Source organism: Heloderma suspectum, chromosome 8, assembly GCF_057233095.1.
Source record: "Heloderma suspectum isolate Gila_16-S chromosome 8, 16-S_ref, whole genome shotgun sequence".
Taxonomy (NCBI): Eukaryota; Metazoa; Chordata; class Lepidosauria; order Squamata; family Helodermatidae; genus Heloderma; species Heloderma suspectum.
The window spans coordinates 46,882,599-46,908,498 of record NC_139465.1 but is presented as its reverse complement, the minus strand read 5'-3'; the positions used below and the strand labels follow the sequence as shown (position 1 = coordinate 46,908,498).

The following is a 25,900-nucleotide window of genomic DNA, read 5'->3' as shown; positions in this document are numbered from 1 at the left end:
CACCTGCCAAGCCAGCAAGTGGGAGCAGTGACAGCAGGAGGAGGAGGAGGAAGAGCAGCTGATGACAATGGCAGTGAGAAGTTAGACTGGCTGAGGGAGGAGCCCTGGGAGGCTGTCTCGCCCAAGGGCCCTTAAAAACCTGGAACCGGCACCGCCAACTGCAACTGGACTGGAGCAAGCTGAGGCCTGACCCATTGCCCTCTTCAGTTTCTCCTGGGATTTGGCATGGTTTCTCTTCTTTATTTTCTGAGAGAGAGAGAGAGAGAGAGAGATTGAGATTAACAAAGGCATTTACCAAAGCGATGTATAATACAAAAACACAATTATGGACACATTACAATGCAATATAAAAATAGTAAAATGTCCATTTCAACATATAAACATCCAAAAGAATAACTAGCAGCATACTTGATCAACAAAGTGTGATGAGAAGAAAGGAATACAATAGGGCACAATGTGTGATTATCTCTAGCCATTTGACACTGGACAATACATGGGCTCTGACCAGTGCTTGTTGATTAACAGGCCAGTCAGGGCTTAACTGGGCCCAGTGTTCATCAGTGGTAAGGATCATCCCCTTTGAAATATAAAAGATCCAGAAACAAGAAAGTACCTTTTCTTGTCTCGAAACAGCTGGGCAGGCCAAGCCTTGATGCACTGACACATCTCAGTTTAACAAGGAAGCACTGAGTCAGATCCACAAGAAATCCAGATGGATAAAACGAGTCAAACCCCAACAAAATCCAACAACTCTTGCTTAAAGGGCTGATTTTCCACATGCTGATTTCCACAACTGGTTTGTCAATAGTAAACTCACCCTGAATGGACTTCTCTGGACAAACATGCCATGGCGAAGCCATCTTCTGATATGTCAAAGGTAGGGCTCACTGTGTCCTGTCTCGAAGTCTGGATAAATTTAGGAACCTAGGAAGCTGCCTTGTCCTGAGCCAGACCCTTGGTCCATCTAACCTAGTATTGATGATGCTGACTGGCAGCAATGGCTCTCCAGGACTTCAGGCAAGTGCTTTTCATGCCCTGCCTGAAGAGGCCGGGGCTTGAACCTGGGACGTTCTGCAGGTGAAGCAGATGCTCTGCCATGGAGCCACAGCCCCTGTTCCTTGGACAGTTAATTGGTTATGTGTACATGTATCAGCCCCTTCATGGATCACTGCCTTGTTGTGGCGAAGGGGCTTGCGTAACTCAATGAAGCCATAAGCTATGCCGTGCAGGGCCACCCAAGACGGACAGGTCATGGCAGAGAGTTCTGACAAAATGTGGTCCACTGGAGAAGGAAATGGCAACCCACTCCAGTATTCTTGCCAAGAAAACCCCATGGAACGTATCACAAGGCTAAAAGATATGACACCGGAAGATGAGCCCCTCAGGTCGGAAGGTGTCCAATATGCTACTGGGGAAGAGCAGAGGGTATTTCCAAGTAGCGCCAGAAAGAGTGAAGCGGCTGGGCCAAACCCGAAAGGACACTCAGCCGTGGATGTGTCTGGTGGTGAAAAGAAAATCCGATGTTGTAAAGAACAATATTGTTTAGGAACCTGGAATGTAAGATCAATGAATCAAGGTAAGCTGGAGGTGGTCAAACATGAGATGGCAAGATTGAACATCGACATCTTGGGAATCAGCTAACTCAAATGGACAGGCATGGGCGAATTTAATTCAGGTGACCATCATATCTACTATTGTGGGCAAGAATCCCTTAGAAGAAATGGAGTAGCACTCATAGTCAACAAAAGGGTGGGAAAAGCAGTACTGGGGTACAATCTTAAAAATGATAGAATGATCTCAGTACGAATCCAAGGCAAACCATTCAACATCACAGTAATTCAAGTCTATGCCCCAACCACTGAGGCCAAAGAAGCTGAGGTTGATCGGTTCTATGAAGACCTACAACACCTTCTAGAACTAACACCAAAAAAAGATGTCCTCTTCATCATAGGGGATTGGAATGCTAAAGAAGGAAGTCAAGAAATCACCGGGATAACAGGCAGGCATGGCCTTGGTGTACAAAACGAAGCAGGACAAAAGCTAATAGAGTTTTGCCAAGAGAACATGCTGATCATAGCAAACACTCTTTTCCAACAGCGCAAGAGGCGACTCTACACATGGACATCACCAGATGGTCAATATCGAAATCAGATTGATTATGTCCTTTGCAGCCAAAGATGGAGAAGCTCCATACAGTCAGTAAAAACAAGACCTGGAGCTGACTGTGGCTCAGATCATGAGCTGCTTCTTGCAAAATTTCGGCTTAAATTGAAGAACGTCGGGAAAACCACTAAACCGTTCAGGTATGACCTAAATCATATCCCTGATGAATATACAGTGGAGGTGAGGAATAGATTTCAGGGATTAGACCTGATAGACAGAGTGCCTGAGGAACTATGGACGGAGGTCCGTAACATTGTTCAGGAGGCAGCAACGAAATCCATCCCAAAGAAAAAGAAATGCAAGAAAGCAAAGTGGCTGTCTGATGAGGCTTTACAAGTAGCTCACGAAAGAAGGGAAGCGAAAAGCAAGGGAGAAAGGGGAAGATATACCCAACTGAATGCAGAGTTCCAGAGAATAGCAAGGAGAGACAAGAAGGCCTTCTTAAATGAACAATGCAAAGAAATCGAGGAAAACAACAGAATGGGAAAGACTAGAGATCTCTTCAAGAAAATCGGAGATCTCAAGGGAACGTTTTGTGCAAAGACGGGCATGATCAAGGACAAAGAAGGCAGGGACATAAGAGAAGCAGATGAGATTAAGAAGAGGTGGCAAGAATACACAGAAGAACTATACAGGAAAGATCTGAATGTCCCTGATAGCCATGATAGTGCGGTCACTGAACTTGAGCTGGACATCCTAGAGAGTGAAGTCAAGTGGGCCTTAGGAAGCATTAGTAACAACAAAGCTAGTGGAGATGACAGTATTCCAGCCGAGCTATTTAAAATCCTAAAAGATGATGCTGTTAAAGTGCTGCATTCAATATGCCAACAAATCTGGAACACTCAACAGTGGCCACAAGACTGGAAAAGGTCAGTTTACATTCCAATTCCAAAGAAGGGCAACGCCAAAGAGTGTTCAAACTACCGCACAATTGCGCTCATTTCACATGCCAGCAAGGTGATGCTCAAAATCCTACAAGCTAGGCTTCAGCAGTATGCGACCCGAGAACTACCGGAAGTACAAGCTGGGTTTAGAAGAGGCAGAGGAACTAGAGATCAAATCGCCAACATTCGCTGCATCATGGAGAAAGCAAGAGAATTCCAGAAGAACGTCTATTTCTGCTTCATTGACTACGCTAAAGCCTTTGATTGTGTGGATCACAACAAACTGTGGCAAATTCTTAAAGTGATGGGAGTACCAGACCACCTTACCTGTCTCCTGAGAAACCTGTACGAGGGTCAAGAAGCAACAGTAAGAACCAGACATGGAACAACCGATTGGTTCAAAATTGGGAAAGGAGTACGACAAGGCTGCATATTGTCACCCTGCTTATTTAACTTATATGCAGAGTACATCATGAGAAATGCCGGGTTGGATGAATCAGAGGTCGGAATTAAGATTGCCGGGAGAATTATCAACAACCTCCGATATGCAGACGATACCACCCTAATGGCAGAAAGCGAAGAGGATCTCAAGAGCCTTTTGTTGAGGGTGAAAGAGGAGAGTGCAAAAGCTGGTTTGAAACTCAACATTAAAAAAACGAAGATCATGGCATCTGGCCCCATCACTTCCTGGCATATAGAAGGGGAAGAAATGGAAGCAGTGACAGATTTTACTTTCTTGGGCTCCAAGATCACCGCAGACGGTGACTGTAGCCATGAAATTAAAAGACGCTTGCTCCTTGGGAGGAAAGCTATGGCCAACCTAGACAGCATAGTAAGAAGCAGAGACATCACCTTGCCGACAAAGGTCCGTCTAATCAAAGCTATGGTTTTCCCAGTAGTAATGTATGGCTGTGAGAGCTGGACTATAAGGAAGGCTGAGCGCCGAAGAATTGATGCTTTCGAACTGTGGTGCTGGAGAAGACTCTTACGAGTGCCCTGGACTGCAAGGAGGTCAGATCAGTCCATCCTAAAGGAAATCAACCCTGAGTGCTCATTGGAAGGACAGATAATGAAGCTGAAGCTCCAATATTTTGGCCACCTAATGCGAAGAGAAAACTCCCTGGAAAAGACCCTGATGCTGGGAAAGACTGAAGGCAAAAGGAGAAGGGGACGGCAGAGGATGAGATGGCTAGATAGCATCACGGATGCAATGAATATGAACTTGAGCACGCTCCGGGAGAGAGCGCAGGACAGGAAGGCCTGGCGTGCTATGGTCCATGGGGTCACGAAGAGTCGGACACGACTGAACGACTGAACAACAACAACATGTATCAGAGAAGAAACAGCATCTGTAATGGGATGGGATTTTTTTAAAAAGCTGGTATAATGATTTCCTCCCAGTGATAAGACATGTGAGGAATGAGAGAGATTTAGCTGCATTTTAAATGGCATTTTAAACTGGCCTCTGGCATGCCTGCAACCTTCACAAAGTGTTTTTGTCTACAGTCAGCCCTGGTTTTACACCTGGTAGATTTTATCAGGTTGCAACATTATAGGGTTAAACAGCCCAGATGCCTCACAACTGCAGGTAAGCACAGCTTAAAAACAAAAATGAGTTCCTCCACCACAAACACACACAAGTAAATGATATGTTGTTGCAGTTTAATTGGAGAGTGCGCCAATGTGTGGAGGGAGGGGAGCTTCCCAGGGGAGCTAAGGACACCCAACCTATTATTAATATAATCATTTTGACAACTTATCATTAGGCACAGCTTCTGTTACATCACCTCGATAGCAGCTCTTGAAGAAAGCAAGAATTTGGCATTCATCTCAAATTACACTGTCCCTGCTGCTTGAGTAATCCCATTATTTATAATATCTGAGGACCCCTGCCATGTTTTTTTCATATTTCTATCTGACAGACCGAGAGAACCATGTATATTGATGGTGCTGCGTGTATCATCACCATAATCTCATCAACAGCTGATGCCTCTCTCAGAAAGATGAACTATCCTTAGATGGAGATCCTAAGAAAGATGGATTCCCACCATGGTGGCACCCACCCTGGTCTTTTTTGCAGTCCCTTTATGATGGCAGTCCAGATGCCTCCGGACCTTCTGCATGGTGCCCATCTTGCACAGTCTCCCCCAACCTGGTGCCCTCCAGATGTGTTGGACTGCAACTCCCAATGGCCATGCTAGCAGGGAATGATGGGAGTTACTGTCTAACACATCTAGAGGGCACCAGGCTAGGGGAGGCTGATCTTGCAGGACAGCACAGGTGCAAGGAAGTGAAAACTGTATAGGGGGGGGGAAGTGTCTAAAAGTGTTAGTGTCTGAACCTTTATTTTGTTGCCTTGGGAGATGCTTTCAAAATATGTGAGTATATTACAATGAGAAGAAGGAGCAAGGAAGAAAGGTGAACAGAAACGACTTTAGGAAGAGCATTTGAGACCCATTGCACATGGGAACTAAGAAGTGAGGGGAGAGCTCATCAGGTAATACTTTTTTTCAAATGACCCATAATATTGTTAGTGTGGCCATTTATGAATCACTAAACTAGAGGACAAAAGAGGATACAAGCCTGGACAGAAATTGCACTTGCTAATTTATATGTATTGGTACAAATTAAGAAATAATAATTACTTTGATTGAAATAGAAACACAGTCCATCTCACCACAGTGGGGGTGACTGTAACCAGGACTGGACAGCTCTTCAAACAGAGGATTGTCCTCTGGACTGTCTTTCAAAAAAAGAGGACACATGGCCATCCTCTATTCCCCTCTTTGAGGATTTGTCTTTGATTTTGGCTACACATGTGGAAGAATTAGGTGTTAGAAGGGATGGTGGAAGAATTAGGTGCTAGAAAGGATGGCACAACTTCAGATTGCCAGGTGTATGTGCATTTTTTTAATTTAAAAAGTTCCCTGCATGTAGAAACCAAGCAGAGCAAGGTTTCTTCTCACCTCCATATGGGACCACACAGAAGTGGTAATTACCCTGGGGAGTCTGAAGTGGTGTAGCCTATTCCAATTCCTTGTTCTGCTGCATGTTGATCGGGCCTTTGTAATCATGACGTGGCATTCGAACCACCACTTTCCATACAACAATTGGGGGAATATCCACGCCACATGTGGGAGAAACCAAGACGGACAGGTCCCTCCATCCCGGGCGGCGCTCCGAGTGCTTGGCTCGTGACGGTCTGGGTCCGAATCCTTGTGTCTTCAGCTGTGTGCCTCGCTGCGGCTGCCAGCTCTTCTTCCGGGCAGGCTCCTCATCTCCAACAGGTCTATGCAGCCTGGCAGGCGCATCACCGGAAGAGCTGCGCCTACAGAATCTGGCTGGTGCAGCCGGGCAAGAATTTTGTTTCCGTTCAGTTTTTGGGAAGAATTTGCCCAAGCCCATTCTTTATTTTTGGGAGAGAGAGAACTTGACATGTAAAAAATTAAAATGCAGGCAAGAGCGGAACACGCAGATTTGCTCATCCCTAGCGGATTATTTAATCTCTTATCGCTCTTGCCAGTAAACCAAGGCACGCGGAAGACCCTCCCCCCCATCTTCCTTCTGCCTGAGCCTAGGCTTCTGTCCCCCTCTGCCCTGGACACGCTGCCCAGAGCGCCTCTCGCGCCCCCCTCCCCCTCCTCGCCAGCCCGCCAGCCCATGGGGGCCGTCGGGAACCCCTCCTCGGGCTCAAGGGCCCCCCCGGGCCCATCGGGGACCAATTAAGCCACACCACCTGCTTGGAGGACACAGGGGCGTCTCCGCCTCGCGCTTCGTAAACTGCCCGCAGCCTCCCCTTCAGCCTCGGGTCGCTGCCGCCCCCGGGCCCGCGGCGGCCCTGGCTCCTGACGCCGTAACAGCGGTGCAGCGGGGGGGGGCGGGCAGGTAGGAGGAAGGAGAGCTCACCGCCCGCCCGCCCGCCCGCCCGCCGCGGTGCCTGCCAAGGCCGCCCCCCGCGGGCTGGAGCCACTTCCAGTAGCGGAGCCCGATGCGGGGGCTTTGGAATGGCCGGGGAGCCCCGCAAGCGACGCGGTGGGCTGCACCTCTCGCCCGGCCGCCACTTCCCCGCAGGCCGAGTCGGCGCCGGGAGGCTTCCCCCCGTGTCGGGAAACGCCTCCGGGCTGGGGCGGAGAGGCCGCGTGCGGGGGAGACGTGAGGGGCAGGCCGGAGGGGAAGGGCGACGCGGGCCCCTCCGCTCCTGCCTGCCCAGGCGGCCTCGAGCGCAGCGCAGCGCAGCGCAGCCCCGGGGCATCGCGGCGCGGGCCGGCCTCTCCCCGCCCGCCCTCGGCGGCGCGGGCGGCGCCTCCCGTCGCCGGTCGAGCACCCGCCGGCGCGCCGTTCCTCCCGCTGTCGTTGCTGCCGCCGTTCAGCCGCGTCCGGCGCTCCGCGGGGCCACAGCACGCCAGGCCTCCCTGTCCTGCGCGCCCTCCCACGTGCGTCTTCCGCGCCGTGCCTCCTCCTGGGCGCGAAAGCCCTTTTGCCTCCGAGGACGGTGCGGGAGCCGGAGGGGGGGACAGGCCCATCAAGAGGGAGCCCAGCTCAGGTTCACCTCTCTACCGGGGAGGTAGGAGCCACTCACGAATTGCCACAAAAGGGGGGATGAATCACCCAAAAGGAGGGCAAAAGACAACAGCACTTTGCATAAAATTTGCTCATGCTGTTTTATTCGTATGGATGCAAATGCAGAAATAATAATTATAATTTAAATAGAAATACGGTGCGTCTCCCCATAGTGTGGCAGACTGGGACCTCCTGCTCTGTCTGCGGTCCACAGCTGCCGCTCACTGCAGGCGGGCGACGCTGAGACAGGACAGCCCTTCAAACGGAGGACAACCCTCTGTTAAACGGCCCTCTAAACTATGTTGAAATTGTGATGTGTCCATAATTGTGTTTTTGTATTATACATCGCTTTGGTAAATGCCTTTGTTAATCTCTCTCTCTGAGAAAATAAAGAAGAGAAACCATGCCAAATCCCAGGAGAAACTGAAGAGGGCAATGGGTCAGGCCTCAGCTTGCTCCAGTCCAGTTGCAGTTGGCGGTGCCGGTTCCAGGTTTTTAAGGGCCCTTGGGCGAGACAGCCTCCCAGGGCTCCTCCCTCAGCCAGTCTAACTTCTCACTGCCATTGTCATCAGCTGCTCTTCCTCCTCCTCCTCCTGCTGTCACTGCTCCCACTTGCTGGCTTGGCAGGTGAGGGCCAGCGAGCGAGGGGGCAGCAGCATCTACTCTTCTTCCTTCTCATCACCACCATGGTCTGGGCCAGAGCGAGAGGCAGGTGAGCAAGCCGGCTGCAATGGGAAGGGGGAGGAGCAAGTCCAGGGGGCTCTGGCCAGTGGGCCCCTGCTGGGGTGTGGGTCCTCAGCAGGCATGATCAGATTCCAGAGGAGGTAGGCAAGGAGCAAAATGGCTAGTAGCAGGGCTCAGAAAGGCTGAGAATTAATGATGTGTGTTTGTTTCTCCAGCATGGGAGGAAAAATGTTACAGCAGTGTAACATTCATGGGGAATTGAAATATCCAATATGTCCCATGAGGACATGGCAATGGAACCAGTGACCTAGGGAGGTGGCGGGGTCTCCCACACTGGAGGCGTTCAAGACAAGGCTCAGCCATCTGTCAGGGATGCTCTGACTTGTATTCCTGCATTGAGCAGGGGTTGGACTCGATGGCCTTGTAGACCCCTTCCAACCCTACTATTCTATGATTCTACTATTCTATGATTCTGTGAAATGGCTGTTCCTTGTTAAAACCAAGGAGGCATTTGAAAAGCTTTAAAATGTTTCCTAAACAGCAAAACACATCTCTCAAGAAGCAACGCAAAAGCAACTTTCCCAGCTGATGTGGTATAGTGTGCTGGACAAGGCTGACCTGGGTTTAAATCCCCATTAAGGCTGCAGTCCCATACACACTTACCTGGGAGTAAGTCCTTCTGAGCTTACTTCTCAGTAGACATGTACAAGCTTGCACTGTTAACCATGAAGAACACTCGATGACTTTGGGCCAGTCACTGAATCTCAACTTAACTTGCCTTATGGCATTGTTTGGTGCATAAAATGGGGGGAGGCAATGTACCCCATCCTGAACTCCTTGAGGGATGGTGGGATAATATATGATGATGATGATATAACAACAACAACAACAGCCATAATATTTGCAAGGCAAATAAGTGTTCCAATGCGCAAAGGAATTTAGGTAGTTAATGAATTTGAGAAGCAGTATGAGCTTCAAGTAAGCATTGACCCTGGGTTTAGCTTCTGCTACAATTCAGACTCAGGGACAACATTTCCTCAAGGTTGAGGGTTATGGCTGTGCAACAAACCAAAACAAGGCAAAAGTATAATTAAATATTACATTATTTTGATTTATTGCTGCAGTTTCTGGCAATTGATAATAGGGTCAATATTGAATTGGCTCTCCACAAACAGATCATAGAATCATAGAATAGTAGGGCTGGAAGGGGACTAGAAGGCCATCGAGTCCAACCCCCTGCTCAAGGCAGGAATCCAAGGCAGAGCATCCCTGACAGATGGCTGTCCAGCCTCGTCTTGAAGGCCTCCGGTGTGGGAGAGCCCACCGCCTCCCCAGGTAATCGGTTCCATTGTCATATTGCTCTGACACTCAGGACGTTTTTCCTGATGTTCAGCCTGAATCTGGCTTCCTGTAACTTGAGCCCATTATTCCGTGTCCTGCACTCTGGGAAGTCAAAAGTTTCATCCTTGTCTTCTCCTTGATTGGGTGGCCGGTAGTAGACTCCAACCATCAGGTTCCTTTTATTTTTTGCTCCATTTATTTTGATCCAGATGCTCTCAATGGGGCTACCAAGCTCATCCTCCTGTATTTCTGTGCAGAGATATGTATTTTTCACATATAGTGCAACCCCACCTCCCTTTCAAAAAGAACCCTCTGTTCTTTTTGAACAAGTTATATCCTTCAATTGCTGTATTCCAGTCATGAGAGTCATCCCACCAAGTCTCAGTTATACCTATCAAGTCATAATTTCCCTCCTGTATTAAGAGTTCAAGTTCATTCTGTTTGTTTCCCATACTCTGGGCATTAGTGTATAGACATCGAAGACCATGTGCTTCATGGTCTGGCTTTCTTCTTACATGTTTCTGAAGACTATTATTGGGCGCTATTAGAGCTGTTCTCTCTGTTGCAGTGCATGAGCCTATGTCCACTGTTACCCCCAACTTTACATCTCCCTTCCCCGTAGGATTCAGTTTAAAGCCCTCCTGATGAAGTTCTTTATGCTGTGGCCAAACACATTCTTACCATCCTTTGTGAGGTGCAACCCATCCCTTTCCAACAGCCCATCTTCCAGGAAGTATAGCCCATGGTCCCAGAATCCAAATTTCTCTCATCGGCACCACCTTCGTAGCCAGTCATTCACCCAGAGTATTTTTCGTTCCCTTTCTGTCCCTCTTCTAACTATTGGAAGTATGGATGAGAAAACTATCTGGGCCCCAAAGTTCTTGAGTTTCCTTCCCAAAGCTTCAAAGTCTGAATCCATAATTTGAATTATGAATCCAAAGATCATCCATAATTTGCTTAATAATGGCATTGATGGAGCTTATCAATTTTGTTTTATAGCATGCTCTAGTTTCCATTATCCTTCTCACTGCACTCACAAATAGGCTGATATCGGATTGCAGCCCAGTCATCAGAACGATGCCTGGGCTTCCAATTGTGCCAATGAGAAACTGGCCACACAGGCACCAGCCTGCCTGCTGAACAGGGGTGGAGTGGAGCAGGGGCTCTCAAGGACCCATCACCGGCACTTTTTTTATTAGCAAGGCCACTGACATGATCTGCCACCCACCACCTCAGAATTCCTTGATCCCTCTGAGCTTAGCTGCAGTCCTCACAGCAGCTGCGGGGAAATGAATTTTCCCAGCCACAATATATTGTTCCCTGTTGTAATGCAAAGTATTTTGGGGTGGCTTGGTCTTGGAAAGGCCAGTTCAGTCCTGTTCCCGGTGGAGATGAAAACTGCTAGAACTGCTTTGTTGATGTAGATTACCATTGCTGCCTGCATTTTGGTCTCTCTTTGGGGGTGTGGCTATGGGGACTGTCATGATGAACGCCTGCACCCCAACGTTTACCACTCCATCACTGTTACTGAAGGAAGCAACGGGAGAAGTGCATCTCTTAGCATCTCTTTAAGGGCACAGCTTAGAAATGCCCCAGTTGGGGCATTTCTTGCCGCTCGTAACCAGCACTGGTTAGGCCTCATCTGGAGTACTGTGTCCGGTTCTGGGCACCGCACTTTAAGAGGGATGCAGACAAACTGGAGAGGGTTCAGAGGAGGGCAGCAAAGATGATCAGGGGACTGGAAACAAAGCCCTATGAAGAGAGACTGAAAGAACTGGGCATGTTTAGCCTTGAGAAGAGAAGACTGAGGGGAGACAGGATAGCACTCTTCAAGTACTTGAAAGGTTGTCACTGAGAGGAAGGCCAGGATCTCTTCTCGATCATCCAGGAGTGCAGGACATGGAATCATGGGCTCAAGTGACAGGAAGCCAGATTCTGGCTGAACATCAGGAAAAAATTCCTGACTGTTAGAGCAATACGACAATGGAACCAATGACCTAGGGAGGTGGTGGGCTCTCCCACACTGGAGGCATTCAAGATGAAGCTGGACAGCCATCTGTCAGGGATGCTTTGACTTGGATTCCTGCATTGAGCAGGGGGCTGGACTCAATGGTCTCATAGGCCCCTTCCAACCCTACCATTCTATGATTCTATGATTCTGTGATTCAATATACAGTCAGGGCCAGAAATATCGGAACAAGGATAACTGTTTTGGCAGTTGGCCTCTGTACACCACCACGTTGAAGTTGAAAGGAAACACACCCAGATGGGAGTGAAGTCAGGACTATCAGCTGTAATTCAAGGGGGTTGACAAAAGTGGGGCACTAACCATTCAGGAAGGACAGCCAGTGGCATACACCCCTCCCCCATAGTTGGTGGCTCATAAGTAATGGAACAAATGGCTGACAAGCAGCTGCATGGCCAGCTGAGGCCTGTTTCCTGTGTGCCCCATGACCAATCAAGCAGATAAAAGGCCTGGAGGTGGTTCTGAGTGTTACATTTGCATTTGGTAGCTGTTCGCTGGAACTCCCAACATGAGGTCCAAAGAGGTGTCCATGCGAGTGAAGGAGGCCATCATTAGGCTGAGGAAACAAAATAAACCCATCAGAGAGATAGCAAAAGCAGTGGGAGTGGCCAACACAACAGTCTGCAACATCCTGAAAAAGAAGGAATTAACTGGCAAGCTCAGCAACAGCAAAAGGCCTGGAAGACGACGGAAGACATCTAAAGTGGATGACAGCAGAATTCTGCTCATGGTGAAGAGGAACCCTTTCACAACATCTAGCCAGGTCAAGAACGCTCTTGCAAAGGTAGGCATGTCATTGTCAACATCTACAGTCAAGAGACAGCTTTATGAATGTAAATACAGAGGCTTCACAAGGTGCAAACCACTGGTAACGCTCAAGAACAGACAGGCCAGATTAGCCTTTGCCAGCAAACACCTAAAAAAGCCTTCCCAGTTCTGGAATAAGATTCTTTGGACTGATGAAACCAAGGTTAACTTGTACCAGAATGATGGGAAGAGAAAAGTATGGAGAAGGAAAGGAACAGCTCATGATGCAAAGCATACCACATCATCTGTCAAACACGGTGGAGGCAGTGTTATGGCATGGACACGTATGGCTGCCAGTGGAACCGGGTCACTGGTGTTCTGAAGTGGAATTCTGAAGTGTATAGGGCTGTACTTTCTGCTCAGGTTCAGCCGAATGCTGCCAAACTGATAGGACGCCGCTTCATATTGCGGATGGATAATGACCCAAAACATACAGCAAAAGCTCCCCAAGAGTTTCTCAAGGCAAAGAAGTGGGATGTTCTTCAATGGCCAAGTCAGTCACCTGATCTCAACCCAACAGAGCACGCTTTTCACTTACTGAAGACAAGACTGAAGGCAGAAAGACCCACAAACAAGCAGCAGCTGAAGGCAGCTACAGTGAAGGCCTGGCAAAGCATCTCGAGGGAAGAAACTCAGCATTTGTTCATCTCCATGGGTTCCAGACTTCAGGCAGTCATTGACTGCAAAGGATTTTCATCCAAGTATTAAAGACGACCCTTAAATTTGAAATGATGTTGGCTTGTTCCATTACTTATGAGCCACCAACGATGGGTGTGTGTGTATGCCACTGGCTGTACTTCCTGAATGGTTAGTGCCCCACTTTTGCCAACCCCCTTGAATTACAGCTGAAAGTCCTGACTTCTCTCCCATTGTTGCAGAACTCAGAGTCAGAGAGACCACAGAGTGAAGGAAAAAGAGATTCTTTATTTAACGCGTGGGCTTAAGGCTGGAATCATTTCCAAAGAGCCAGAAGCCCCGAAATACATCAGCACATTGTTTTTATAGACATTGTGACAAATATGAAACGACTCCTCCTCCCCCTCCCGCGTGGGGTTGCAGTCCTCAACATTTCTTCTCCTCGCACCATTGTTTATAATACAAGAACTGGGTTATAGGGTAGCCGTGATAAGGAGAGAACAGAAGAGAACAGCAGAGAACAAGATATACAATTGTATGACCTTTGACAAGACAAGGAATTCCTGTGTCTCGTCAGCTTACAACAATATATTCAAGGGAGAAAGAGCTCAGCAAGAACATGAAGCATGAGACTGCATGAGGCTACTTAGTCTGACCCCCGATATGGCTGCTACACCATCTGGGTCTGTTTCCTTTCAGCTTCAACAGTTATCCTTGTTCCAATATTTCTGGCCCTGACTGTATCTGCTTCTGGTACTGCAGTGGCACAGAAAAGATGCCAGGAGGTCACAGAGCTACCCAGACCCCAACCAAATCAGAATGATCAGGATCTTCTTTTGATGCCTTGGTCTGCATTGCATTTATGTGATGGGAACATCTGAGTATGGGATCATTTGTTCAAAAAGGACATTGCCAGAGCTAAAGGGAGCCACCTCCCCAGCAGGCTCCCTTCATGCTCATAGGACATGTTGACATGTGGAATTTTATTTAGAACAAAACTCATTCAGTGAGTTGTCTCAAAGGCATTTTTTAAAAAATTGGAAGGTAGCTTCACACCACCCAACGTCCTTACACCTTTGAACCGGGGTGGGGGGGGGCTCCCAGCAGCCAAGCTCTGGCATCTTCTACTCCACCAGGTTCTAACTCCCCACAATCTTTTATTTTTTTCAAGATACGTTAGCGAATCTATCCGAAGTAAAGCAGCAGGGCCTGATGAGGAGTAAACATGAAGCAGTACAAACAAATGAGCCTGAGCGGATGGACACGGTCCAAATTACCCTGACTGGTGGCTCTGGTGGACCTCAACATTCATGCTTAAGCTGCCTTGTTTGGGGCAGCCCCGGACTTTGTGGCAGCCATGACAACCAGGGGACTGTCCCAATATATCACTAGTCCAATCCACAGGGCATATCACTCTCTTGACCTGGTATTCTCAGCTGGGCAGGAAACTGGTGATTCTGTTGTTGAGGAGTTGTATTTTCCATTGACATGGCCAGATCATGTCCTCCTGGTGAGGTTCAGGCTCACAATGGCCTCTTTTTTTCACAGGGCTGGAGGACATATTAAAATAGTCCCGCTCCAAAAGTTAACAGAACAAATGAGAAAGAGGATGAGGAGCAATAGTAGCTGGTGACAATGGTGATGAGAAGGTAGATTCACTGAGGGAGGGGCCCATTGAGGGCATCTTGCCCACGGGCCCTCAGAAACCTGGAGCCAGAAATGGAAGGGCAGGGCACGCAGTGATCAGATTGTGAAAATAGGTTGCAGGCATGTCCATATTTTCACCTGAGATATGTCGGAGGACTGCAGTGGCCATGCACAAAGCTATTCTGCTTATTTCTAATAAGGATCCACTAGAATGTGTCAGGTAGGGGACACTTTCCCGATTAAACCTGGATCTTTACTCCAACCTCTTTGCTTCCAGGCTTCAAAAATGTCTCTCTGGTTGCTTACTAAACAGAAATCAAATATGCTTCATAAATAAACTCCAAGATGTTGATCAGATTCACAGTCCCATTAATACCGTCCCCACAACAGCATATGCCTCAGAAAAACCACTAGTGGGTTTCTCCTTAGAGGCAGAGATAGCTTTCAGTTAAATCCTCTGGTGTTCACTATTCTGCAGCCTGGAGAAAATAGCCATTCCTAAATAGTGTATTAACAAAACAACACATTATTTGATGCTGTCCATTCTGTGGTCCAATGAGGTACATAGAAGAAGATGGTAGCAAGATCAAAGGAGGAAAAGGAGGATAGCTCCAAGCATGTACTGCTGTCCGGAACTCTCTCCTATGGGGATAATAGGAGGACGTTGTCTCAGCAGGGAACTAAAGCCAACTGAAGCCTTATGTAGACCAACAAGACCTGTAGTGTGGTTGGCTCCACCCCTTCTGGAGGAGATGACGACTGTTAAAGATGACTGAACTGTTTGTAGCCTGAGACTTCTGTGAAGCTGGGGAGGTGGAAGCTCTGCTGGGAACTCATCATCTGAGCCAGAGGTAATGGCGAGGCTGTGTCCTCTGGCCAGCAGGGCCTTGATTAAGGCACTGACTGTCCTACCTCCAAGGAAGTTGCCTGTGCCTCAGAATCCTCTGCTGCACCATGGAATGTTCCACATTCTTAAAAAAGAAGAAGATAGGAACACACATCAGAAACTATATACCTATACTGTGGAATGAGCCAGGAATGTCCCCTGTCCCCTCTCCTTTCTGATATCACCGTACAGCCCCTAGCTTGTGTCATAAAGCAACATAAAGAAATCCATGGGATAGCGGTACAAAGGACAAATCTCAAAATATTGCTTTAAAGAAATGATGCACAATCCCTCCTGTCCAAATCGGAAGACTCAGTCTTGGGCCAGATGCTTGAGCATGGTGGCCTCTCCAAGTTTTCTTGGAAAATATGCATTACTTAGATTCATTTCAATCTGGCTTTAGACCTGGCTATGGAACAGAAGAGCCTTGGTTGTTTTGGTGGATGTTCTACCATGGGAGCTAGACAGGAAGAGTGCATTCCTGTTAGTTTTGCTTGGACTATCAGTGGCTGTCAGTACCACTAACCATGGTATCCTTAATGTGGAACATCTGGTCAGGATGGGGCTCAGAAGCACTGTTGGACACTGGATCTAGTCGTTCATGGGTGGATGGTTTCAGAATGTGGTGCTGGGGAACTCCTCTGACTCCTTGGCTTATGGTGTCCCACGGAGTTCTGTCTGGTCCCCCAAGCTGTTTAAAATCTACAGGAAACTCCTGGAGAGGGTGTCAGGGATTTGGAGTGCAGTGTCAGCAGTATTTAGATGACACCGAACTCTATCTTTTCCCTCTTGCTCTAGGGAGATTGTTGAGATTGGTAAGGGGAGTGTCTTATCATCTGTGTACACCTGTGCTGAGGGAATTGCATTGGCTGCCTATATACTACCATTCTTTAAAGCCCCAAATACTGTTTTACTTAAAAACTCATCTCTGCACCGGTCCTTCTGAAATTTTTCAGGGAACTTACCTAGGAGCACCTTTACGTTGTTTGTGTAAATTACTCACAAAACCATAGAGTAGATAGGGCATCCCTTTTTAAAAACAGCTCCAAATTTAAAGGTTCCTAGCAGAAAATCCCTTGTGCCTATTTGTCTGGAATTTGGCAGGCTCTAGCCCCTCAGAAGGTGCTCTTATGCTTGCAAATTTCATCCAATTCTGCCAGACAGAGATGTTAAAGGCATTTGTTGATTTCCATTATAGTTAAAGGGAAAGTCATCGGAGGCTTTGGAAAATAAGGTGAGATGAGCCTCTGCCTCAGAACCAAGCTGACATGTGATGTGATTCTGAAGATCTAAGTCAAGGCAACCCCCTATCTTTGCTCTTACCATCCAGACATTTCTCCCAAAGTTCAACTGAAATCTTCCCTCCTGTAGCTCCAGTCCATTACACCTTGTTCTGCCCCCTGGGGCAGCAGAGAACATGTCTTTGCCCTCTTCCATGGGGTAGTCCTTCAGGGACCGGAAGAGTGCTGCCATGTCCCCTCTTCTCCAGACTAAATGTACCTGGCCCCTTCAACCTTTTCTCATAGGATTTGTTTTCCATATTGCTGACCATCTTTGTTGCTCTTCTTGGAAATTATTTGAATTTGTCTTCACCAACCAGATGCTTTGGGCCACAGCTCCCATAAGCCCAAGTCATCATGGCTTGGAATTATGGGAGCTGCAGCCCAGACTGGAGGGCACCTGGTTGTCCACCTGGTCCACAGCCTTCTGGTGCCCAGAACTGGACACTGGATAATTCCTCATGGGACATATTGGATATTTCAATTCCCCATGAATGTTACACTGCTGTAACATTTTTCCTCCCATGCTGGAGAAACAAACACACATCATTCATTCTCAACCTTTATAATGCTCAAGAAATCTGTGCACGTGTTTGTATCTGGAGGGGACCTTTTTCTCAAAGCAGCATTATGCTGGAGGACAAAAAAAGGAAACAAAACAACAACAAAGGCCACAGCAATTAATAAAGCCTAAAATATGCTTTTGGGAACTTCCTGCTGCTCAGTACACAGATCTCCACCTGTGATTTAGACAAATCTATGATTATGTGACGAAAACAGATTAATTTCCCACAAATGGCAATAACAACAATGCACTAGCGATTCTCCTGTGCAACACAGGGGAAACGAATGGGGGTGGGGGATGCGGTTGCAGAAGATAATGTGTTAGAAAAGGAGTCTCCAACCTTTTTGGACCCGTGGACATATTTGACATTTTGAAAAAGTGCTCTGGGCATCACCACAAATTGGCTGCTGGGGGGCTGGGGGGATCAGGGTAATGTTGGGAGCATGCCCCTTATCTAGGTTTGTGCACCCTGTTTGTGTGATACTTACTCTGGGTTCTCTCTCTCTCTCTCATTCTCTCTCTTTCTGGCTCCTTCCTTCCTTCCTTCCTGTCTTTCTGTCTCCCCTCTCTCCCTGGTCCCTCTTTTTTTCCTCCTCTCATTCGCTCTGGTACCTCTTTCTTTCTCCATCTCTCCCTCCCCATGCAAGTGAATGGAGCTATTTCTCCATTCATTTGCATGGGCAAGAAAAAGCCCCTTGCTGAAAATCAGCTGTAGGGGGAACGATTAGGTCACACTGGTACAAAATAAAATGGGACTTCCTGAGACTTGGAAGCTTTGGTTCTAGAAATTCAGCGTAAACTCACGTTAGTCCTTTTGCAGCTGTGTCGCACTCTGGCTCAGGTTCAGATTGTGAGTGACTGCAATCCTGGGATCCTTTTCCAGTGTATCTCAGCTAAACAAGGTATCCCCCCACCCACCCCGCCATAACTTTGTATTTTATTTTGTTGTTTGTCTCTTTTGAATTGCATTGCATTAGTTTTGGCCCACATACCCATTCTATCAAGGTCATTTTTATTTTTATTCTTGCCTTCTGTGTAATCCCTCCCAGTTCAGTGTCATCCACACATTTTACAAGGATTTCCTACACTACTTCATCCAAGTCCATGATAAACATGTTGAAGAGGACCAGGACCAGGACAGAGCCCTGTGGCACCCTGCCAGGACTGAGAAAACATTATTCCTCTCCAAGAGTGTTAACCACATCCTTACATTGCAATAACTGAAATGCACCCCAGCCCCAGCCCCACAATATGGTGTTTGGGATACATTCATTGACGGAACTGTAGAATTCATTACATCTACATCACAGTGGATGCGAGTGATTTCTTCTCCAGAGGGTCTTGCAAACATACCTCCAAGGGGTCTTGTTAATCCCTGTGGACCAAATTGGAGTAGGCCCCAAACCAGTCCGAAAAGCTTTGTGGGATGATACATGACACATGTAATGGCGGTAGAGAAATACTTTCTTTACCACCACAGAGTAGACGTAATTATGTGCTCTTGCCTGTGTTTGATAACATTTGCATTAAGCTTTATACCACCTCCGTCCTAGCTGTCTCCCTCCTGCTCCGTTGCCCATAGCTCCATTGTCCAGCAGGAAAGGGTGCTTAGGAGTGAACATGTCAACTGGCCTGATCCAGGTTCCACTGTGACTAAGGCATCAGGAGGACAACCCACCATACCAGCTGGAAACTCCCCAAGGGCCCTCAGGAATCCCCTATATTCCATCAGCCTCTGATGCTAGACCATTTTAATATGTCCACGAGCCTTGCGAAGAAAAGTGGTCACTGTGTTCCTGAACCTCATCAGGAGGACATAATCAGAACATGGCAATGGAAAATAGAACTCCCCACAATTGGGTCACCAATTTCCTGTTCCATTCAGAACACAAGGCCATGAGTGTAATCTGTCTTATGGGTTGGGCCAATGATATATTGGGACAGTCCCCTGGTTGTCATGGCTGCTACAGAGTCAAGGCAGCCTCAGTCTGCCAGAACTACCTCCCTGGAGGTTCTCAGCACCAAATTCTAGACCACCTCCATCAGCTCAGGCAGGGAGACTTAGCGAATCCATTACAGAATCCTTATTCTGTCTCTAGTGCCCAACACCAGGTACAAACACTCAAAATCCATGCCTGGTTGGACAGGAATCCCAAAGAGGAAAATTCCTGTAGACTACATCAATCTTCCCCAACCTGGTGCCCTCCAGATGTGTCCAACTATAATTCTTATCTTCCCTGTCCATTGCCCATGCATGCTGGGGCTTATGGGAGTTGTAGTCCAAAACATTTGGAGGGCACCAGGTTGGGGAAGGCTGGACTGCATCTACTCTCTCTCCTCAAGCCTGCATTGGTGCTGCACTGAGAACCCAGGTAGATACAGATGTGTCCTTTGCTCCCAGTTCATCCATGTAGGCTTCAGAAGTGCAAATGTAATTCAGTGATAGATGACAGCTGTTATGAACCAATTTTGAACCAATCTGGCATGTAAGTGTGGGACTGCCTTGAGTGGGGAGAGGCAAAGGCAGGGGGGTGATAAAGGTGCACCTCTTAAAATCACATTCATTCATTAATTGCATTTCTATACTGCCCAATAGTCAAAGCTCTCTTTGTGATTCAAAGCCAAGATAAACCCTCCTCAAATCATTTTCTGGCTTTGGCACCTCCTTGCTCTTCTGTTTCTTCTTTCAGGAAATGGCTACATCGAAGGCAAGGAACTGGAGAACTTCTTCCGAGAGCTGGAGAGTGCCAGGAAGGGAGCTGGAGTGGTATGGAGTGTCCTGCATTTCCCTTTCACCATCCATCATCTTTTCCTATGCCCTTTGCCCTGCCTTTCTAAGGTTGCCCATGTACTTGGGAGCAAGTCCCCCATATGCAATAAACTCACCTCCAATAGACATGCCTTGGATTAGTCCGCATGTCAAGCTGACTTCATGCAGTGCAGTGGCACCTGTGTTTCCTTATGGTTGATTGGACTAGAGTTGCCCAGAAGACCTCCTTTACACACCCCCTACGCCCCACCCCATGACCCAGTTGTGATCTCTGGTCTGCAGCAGCCTCTTTCTCGGCCATTCAGAGAGGCCTTCCAGGGAGCTGTCCTTTCACCAGGAAAGCTCATTCCTTGTGAAATGGAACTTACCCAAGAATCTTCTGGGAATATATGTTTCAGTTGCCTTTTGGTGGTGAGGTTCAAAAGCATTAATATGACTTTGGGCAGCTTCCATGAGCTGGTGCTCTCCAGATGTGTTGGACTGCAACTACCATCAGTCCCAACTAGCCTAGGCATTGGCCATGTTGGCTGGGAATGATGGGAGTTGCAGTGAAACAGATCTGGAGAGCACCAACCTTGCATAGCTTATTTCCCCCCAATATATAGCCGGGGGGGGGGGGGAAGCTGGATTGGTCTGAAAGGTTTTAACCTTTCTGAATCCTTTGAAAATAACAGGAGTGGGCCTCCCTAATTTGGATCAGGACCATGGCGGGGCAGAGTTAAAGCTCCCGTCCCACATGCCAGCATCCATATCCAGCTTCCCCCCACCACAATGGCTATTTATTGAGGGGGGGGGAATTTATCATGCAAGGCTAAAGACGTGAATACAGATTTGCCTTCAGACCATGTCCCAGGGTGTGGTCTGAAGGCACCTGAGGCAGTCACCTTGCTGAAACTAAGCAGGCCTAGGTCTGGTCAGTGCTTGGAGGGGAGAATCCACAAGGGAAACACATGTAGGTACCTTGAGTTCACGATGGAAGAAAGGTGGGTTAGAAATGTAATAATAAACATCTAGTTTGGCCCTTACATAAAAATAAACACATAAATCTAGTTTGGCCCTTACATTTGTATTTACGTTGCATTCGCACCAAGATACATGAGCATAATGGACCCAGAAGTTTATGACAACCAGACTAAACTAGAGAGCAACTAAAATGATCAAGGGGCTGGAGCATCTCCCCTATGAAGGAAGGTTGCAACAACTGGGATTGTTTAGCTTGGAAAAAAGGAGAGTAAGGGGAGACATGATAGGGGTCTACAAAATTATGCATGTGTGGAGAATGTCGATAGGAGACATTTTTCTCCATCTCTCATAATACTAGAACCAGGGTCAACTTATGAAGCTGATTGGTGGGAGATTCAGGAGGGGACTTCTTCACACAGCGCAGAGTTAAACTATGGGATTCGCTACCACAACATGTAGTGATGGCCACCTATTTGGATGGCTTTAAATGGGGGTTAGATAAATTACTGGAGAAGTCTGTCAATGGCTACTAGTCCTGATGACTATGTGCTACCTCCAGTATCAGAGGCAGGATGCCTATGTACACCAGTTGCTAGGGAACATGGGTGGGAGGGTGCTGTTGCACTTGAGTCCAGCTTGTGGGTTCCCGGTTGACAGCTGGTTGGCCACTGTGTGAACAGAATGCTGGCCCAGATGGACTCTTGGTCTGATCCAGCAGGGCTCTTCTGATGTTCTTACGTTAACTACTGCCCTTTTGGAGACAAGATTCTCAAGAGGGTCGTGGCAGCACAGCTGCGATGCTTTTGAAGTATACGGGCCCATTTCAGTCTGAGTTCAGACCTCATTTCAGGATGAAACCAGCCTTGGTCACCTTTAACAGGAGAGGGACAGGGAAAGACAACCTCATTGCTTCTCCTTGATCTCTCTGCAGCTTTTGATACCATCAGACCATAATATCCTCCTGGATTGGCTCCATGAGGTTGGGAAAAAGGGCTCTGTATTGCAGATGTTCTGCTCTTATCTGCAGGGTCAGTTTGAAAGAGTGGCATTGGGGTATTGTGTAAAATGTTTTTTTAACATCTATATAAAGCCCATGGGTGCGCAGGTGTCATGAGTGCACAGATGACACCCAGCTCCATTTCTCTGTTACATCAGAGTCAGGTGTGGCCATGCATGAACTTGACTGGTGGCTGGATGTAGTAGTGGGCTGGATGAGACCCAACCAACTGAAACTGAATCCTGGTAAAACTGGGGCCCTGGGGCTGGGCAATTCCCAGGTCTGGAGGTTGGGTGATCTACCTGTCCTGGATGGGATTGCACTTCCCCTACAGGAACAAGTATGTAGTTTGGGGGCGCTCTTAGATTCATTTGTCACCGGAGGTCCATGTGGCCTCAGTGGCAAAGCGCGCCTCTTACCGGCATTGACAGCGTTGACAGTATGACAGCTTTGACTAGAGTAGCTAGAAGTTATTGCTAAGGAAGAGAAAAAGGCAGAACCTTTTCTATAGCAGCACCCCAATTATAGAACTCTCTCCCTAGGAAGGCTAGAGTAGCCCCCTCTACACCTAGTTTCAGAAGGGAAGGGAAGACTGTATTGTTCTATTGAGCTTTTTATTGGGTTTAATATTCACTCTCTGCTTTATCCTAAAGAAGAGAGTGAAAAATAAGCTCCACTCTTATTTTTAGTTGTTTATTATTGTTGTTGTTTTATCTAATTCATACATCACCTTGAGTACCCATTGAGTGGAGGGACTATTTAGAAATATATGTCATATGAATGAGTAAATAAAATAATCTCGCTTCTGCAACAAACTCAGTAGATGGCCTTCAGGGCCGAATTAGATTCAAATCAATAAATAACCTTGCCTCTAATACAAACTCTGATACTAATAATCCTGCCTCTGATGGCCTTAGACAAACCCCTGTCTTCTCAGGGCCAAATTAGACATGATGCGAAGCCTGGACATAACATAGCTGAGTCTCAGGTAAATGGTGGGTGTGTAGAGACAGGGAAGGTCAAACCACACACCCCAACATCACACATTTCCTGCCTCATGCCTAGCTTGCTCCTGAGTAGAAAGGACTAAATATGCAACTCATTCACCTCATTCTTTAGCTATTCCTTATGAAAGCCCCTTTCAGTTAGCTGCTTATCTGAGTAATTTGCTTATAGCTAAATATTATAGGGCTTTGACTTTGACTCAATTTAACGGCTATGCAGTCAAATGCTTTGGGGAAGAAATGATGGTGTCCCCCTACTGCTGAGGGTTTGTCCATGTAACAACCCTGAGGTAGAATCTGAGGAAGATGTTCTTGTGTTTTGCAAATTCTAAGTTAGCACTAGGCAGCAAGTGAGGCTGTCAGGTAAGATCCCATCAGTAACATTAATTCTGGCCAAATTCCTGTCAGTTGCAATAAGAACAAAGAAGCAACCCACTCTTTGATGTTGGGAGGTTGTTTCTGGGGCCTCCCTTAGGGTGTCTGCTTTTGTACAGTGGTATGTTTGAGCTGACGTTATTTATGCAGTTATAAATTCCAAGTTCAATCTCTCCCTTGCCAAGAAAGTTGTGGCTGCACTAGGGAACATTGATTGAGCCGCTTCCTCTTTTCACAGGAATCCAGAAATGTTAACTTCGCAGAGAAGATGCAGTCTTTCATGCAGAAGTACGACAAAAATGCAGATGGGAAAATTGAAATGGCCGAGGTGAGGAAAGTCCTTATAGAAATATCTGGGTGAAGGCTGTACACTGTAGAATAATGGAAATGGGCATTTCTTCATTTGAAATTTTTCCTCTGGGTAAGAAAAAGGCAACAACCGATCTTCAGTTGTTAAGGTTCTATGATATTGAATGGCAACATCTGATATCCTTGGCAGCTAACTTTTCTTCTACTATTTTTGGCATTGAGTTCTCAATTGGGAGTAAAGGGGCTAATTATTTAAGAACTATTTATGTTTATAAACCCCGGGTTGTGCTTACATGGGCCTGGAGGAATGTTCCAGCACAGCTTTCCCCAACCTGGCACCCTCTAGGAGTGTTAGATTACAACTCCCAGATGCCCCAGACAGCATGGCTGACTCAGGCATGCTGGGAGTTGTAGCCCAAGACTTCTGGAGGGCACCAGATTGGGGAAGGCTGCTCTACGATCTCCATGTTAGAGAGTCAACAAATATTCTTCACTGCAACCTTATTGTCCTTGTGGTTCAGGGGATTTAGAGATTGTAATGCTTGTCTTACTACAGTGTAATAGCTGTCAGGATATTAGGAGAAGACTCATCACACCTCTGCTACCTGATTATGCCTCTGTTATGTAAGCTGCCTGGCAGAGACAATCTGTTTTATGTATCTTACTGTTTAGCCAACATCATTCCTGTAGCAACTGCAGTAGTTTCTTTCCCATTGCTGTTAAACTTCTGCTAAGTTTTTTTCCCCCTCTTGCAGTTAAGCTGAGAGCCTTGTTAAGATGTTCTTGGTTTGTCTAGTGTGCATGGTACACTGCTCGCTGTTAAAAATACCTTGTATTCTCAGTCTGGTCATAGACTGCAATAAACACCTTTGGGTATTTGGTGGGCTTCTTCTAAGGAAACGGAATCCTGGGTTGGCCCCTGAGACTTCTCACCGCAGGGACGTGGGCTGCAAATGTGCAACATCATTCTGTTAAGTGCTGCTTCATTGCTGTGGATGGCAAAGATCCAGGCTGTCCCTCACTAGGAGGTGCCTTCCTGAGGGCAGCTGCAGCAAAACAAAGCAGTTTCTCCTGAACTGCAGTCCTCCTTGAATTTCTCTTTCAGTGAAATCAAGTGCCAAGCTGGAATGATGTCAATGCCATTAACATGCAGGCTTCTTGTTATGTAGATTTATGTAGAAGTTTAAATCTCTGTAGCCCCAGCCTTCCTTAACCAATGTGCTGGACTATAGCTCCCATCATCTCCATAATACATGGTGGCTGGGGATGGTGACAGCTGTAGTCCATCACAGCTGGAGGGTGCCAGATTGGGGAAGGCTACTCTATCCATTTCAAGACAACCCTAGGAGGTCTTAGTCATGGCCATAGCAGAGCGCCCCCCCCCCCCCGAGCCCATGGCCTGATCAAGCATGTTGATGACGATGTCTTGGCTAATGTGGTGGTTCCGGAAAGCTAGGAGAGCTCTGGTTAGCATCTTTCTCCACCACAGATTTCATGTTTTCCCCAGTCTGAATTGTGCTGTTTTAAAACCTGGCATTCTACCCTGTGACCAGGTGCTCTTTGAAAAACCTGTGGTGCACCGAGTGACCCTGGCATCCCAAAGGGAGCCTGCACCACTCAACCCTTGGACCGCCTTTGGGAGCGTCACACTAGCAACGTGGCAAGGCAGAAGATCAGGGGAAAAGGCACCCATACCAAGGTTGATCATGTGCTTTTTCCAGAGGGTAGCCATGGTAGCCTACTGCAGCAAAAGCCACAGAGCCTTGTGGCACTTTAAAGAGTAAAAAAACTATTGACGCATAAGCTTTTGTGGACTAGTGCCCACTTCAGCAGATGCATGGAATATTATGGAGAGTTTCAGGTGCGGATGCATTCCCACAGGGTGGCCCAGGGGGTAGCTGCTTCTAGGCCCAGTTACCGACCATTGCAACAAACTTGCTTTATCTGAATTACAGATCATTCACCAGATGTACTATGCATAAACCTGAAACTCTCTATAATAC

At 47.3% G+C, this 25,900-nt stretch overlaps 2 protein-coding genes across 4 annotated transcripts in view; one reads left to right on the top strand and one right to left on the bottom strand.

Moving 5' to 3' along the window:
* Positions 1-25,900, top strand: part of CALB2 (calbindin 2) — a 54,843-nt gene that overhangs the window by 13,498 nt on the left and 15,445 nt on the right. For 2 of the 3 annotated variants that reach the window (XM_084812315.1, XM_084812314.1), the window contains exons 2-3: positions 20,170-20,246; positions 23,827-23,916. In XM_084812315.1, the coding sequence (XP_084668441.1) occupies positions 20,170-20,246; positions 23,827-23,916 (167 nt within the window). Of the gene's footprint in view, positions 1-6,930; positions 7,612-7,991; positions 8,320-20,169; positions 20,247-23,826; positions 23,917-25,900 lie in introns of those variants that run through there. The other variant, XM_084812316.1, reaches the window with a different exon arrangement.
* LOC146339161 (uncharacterized) lies at positions 5,937-7,380 on the bottom strand. The gene is made up of 2 exons (XM_084812318.1): positions 6,784-7,380; positions 5,937-6,388 (listed from the first exon to the last, which is right to left on the bottom strand). The coding sequence occupies exons 1-2, from the start codon at positions 7,297-7,299 to the stop codon at positions 6,272-6,274; spliced, it is 633 nt and encodes a 210-aa protein (XP_084668444.1). The 5' UTR covers positions 7,300-7,380; the 3' UTR covers positions 5,937-6,271.

Bases quoted from the DNA above. Each gene is read 5' to 3' on its own strand.
- LOC146339161 (XM_084812318.1), bottom strand. From the start codon at position 7,299: ATGCCCCGGGGCTGCGCTGCGCTGCGCTGCGCTCGAGGCCGCCTGGGC. The intron at 6,389-6,783 runs GTGGTGTGGCTT...CGGCTGCACCAG, and splicing joins CCCCTGTGTCCTCCAAGCAG to CCAGATTCTGTAGGCGCAGC.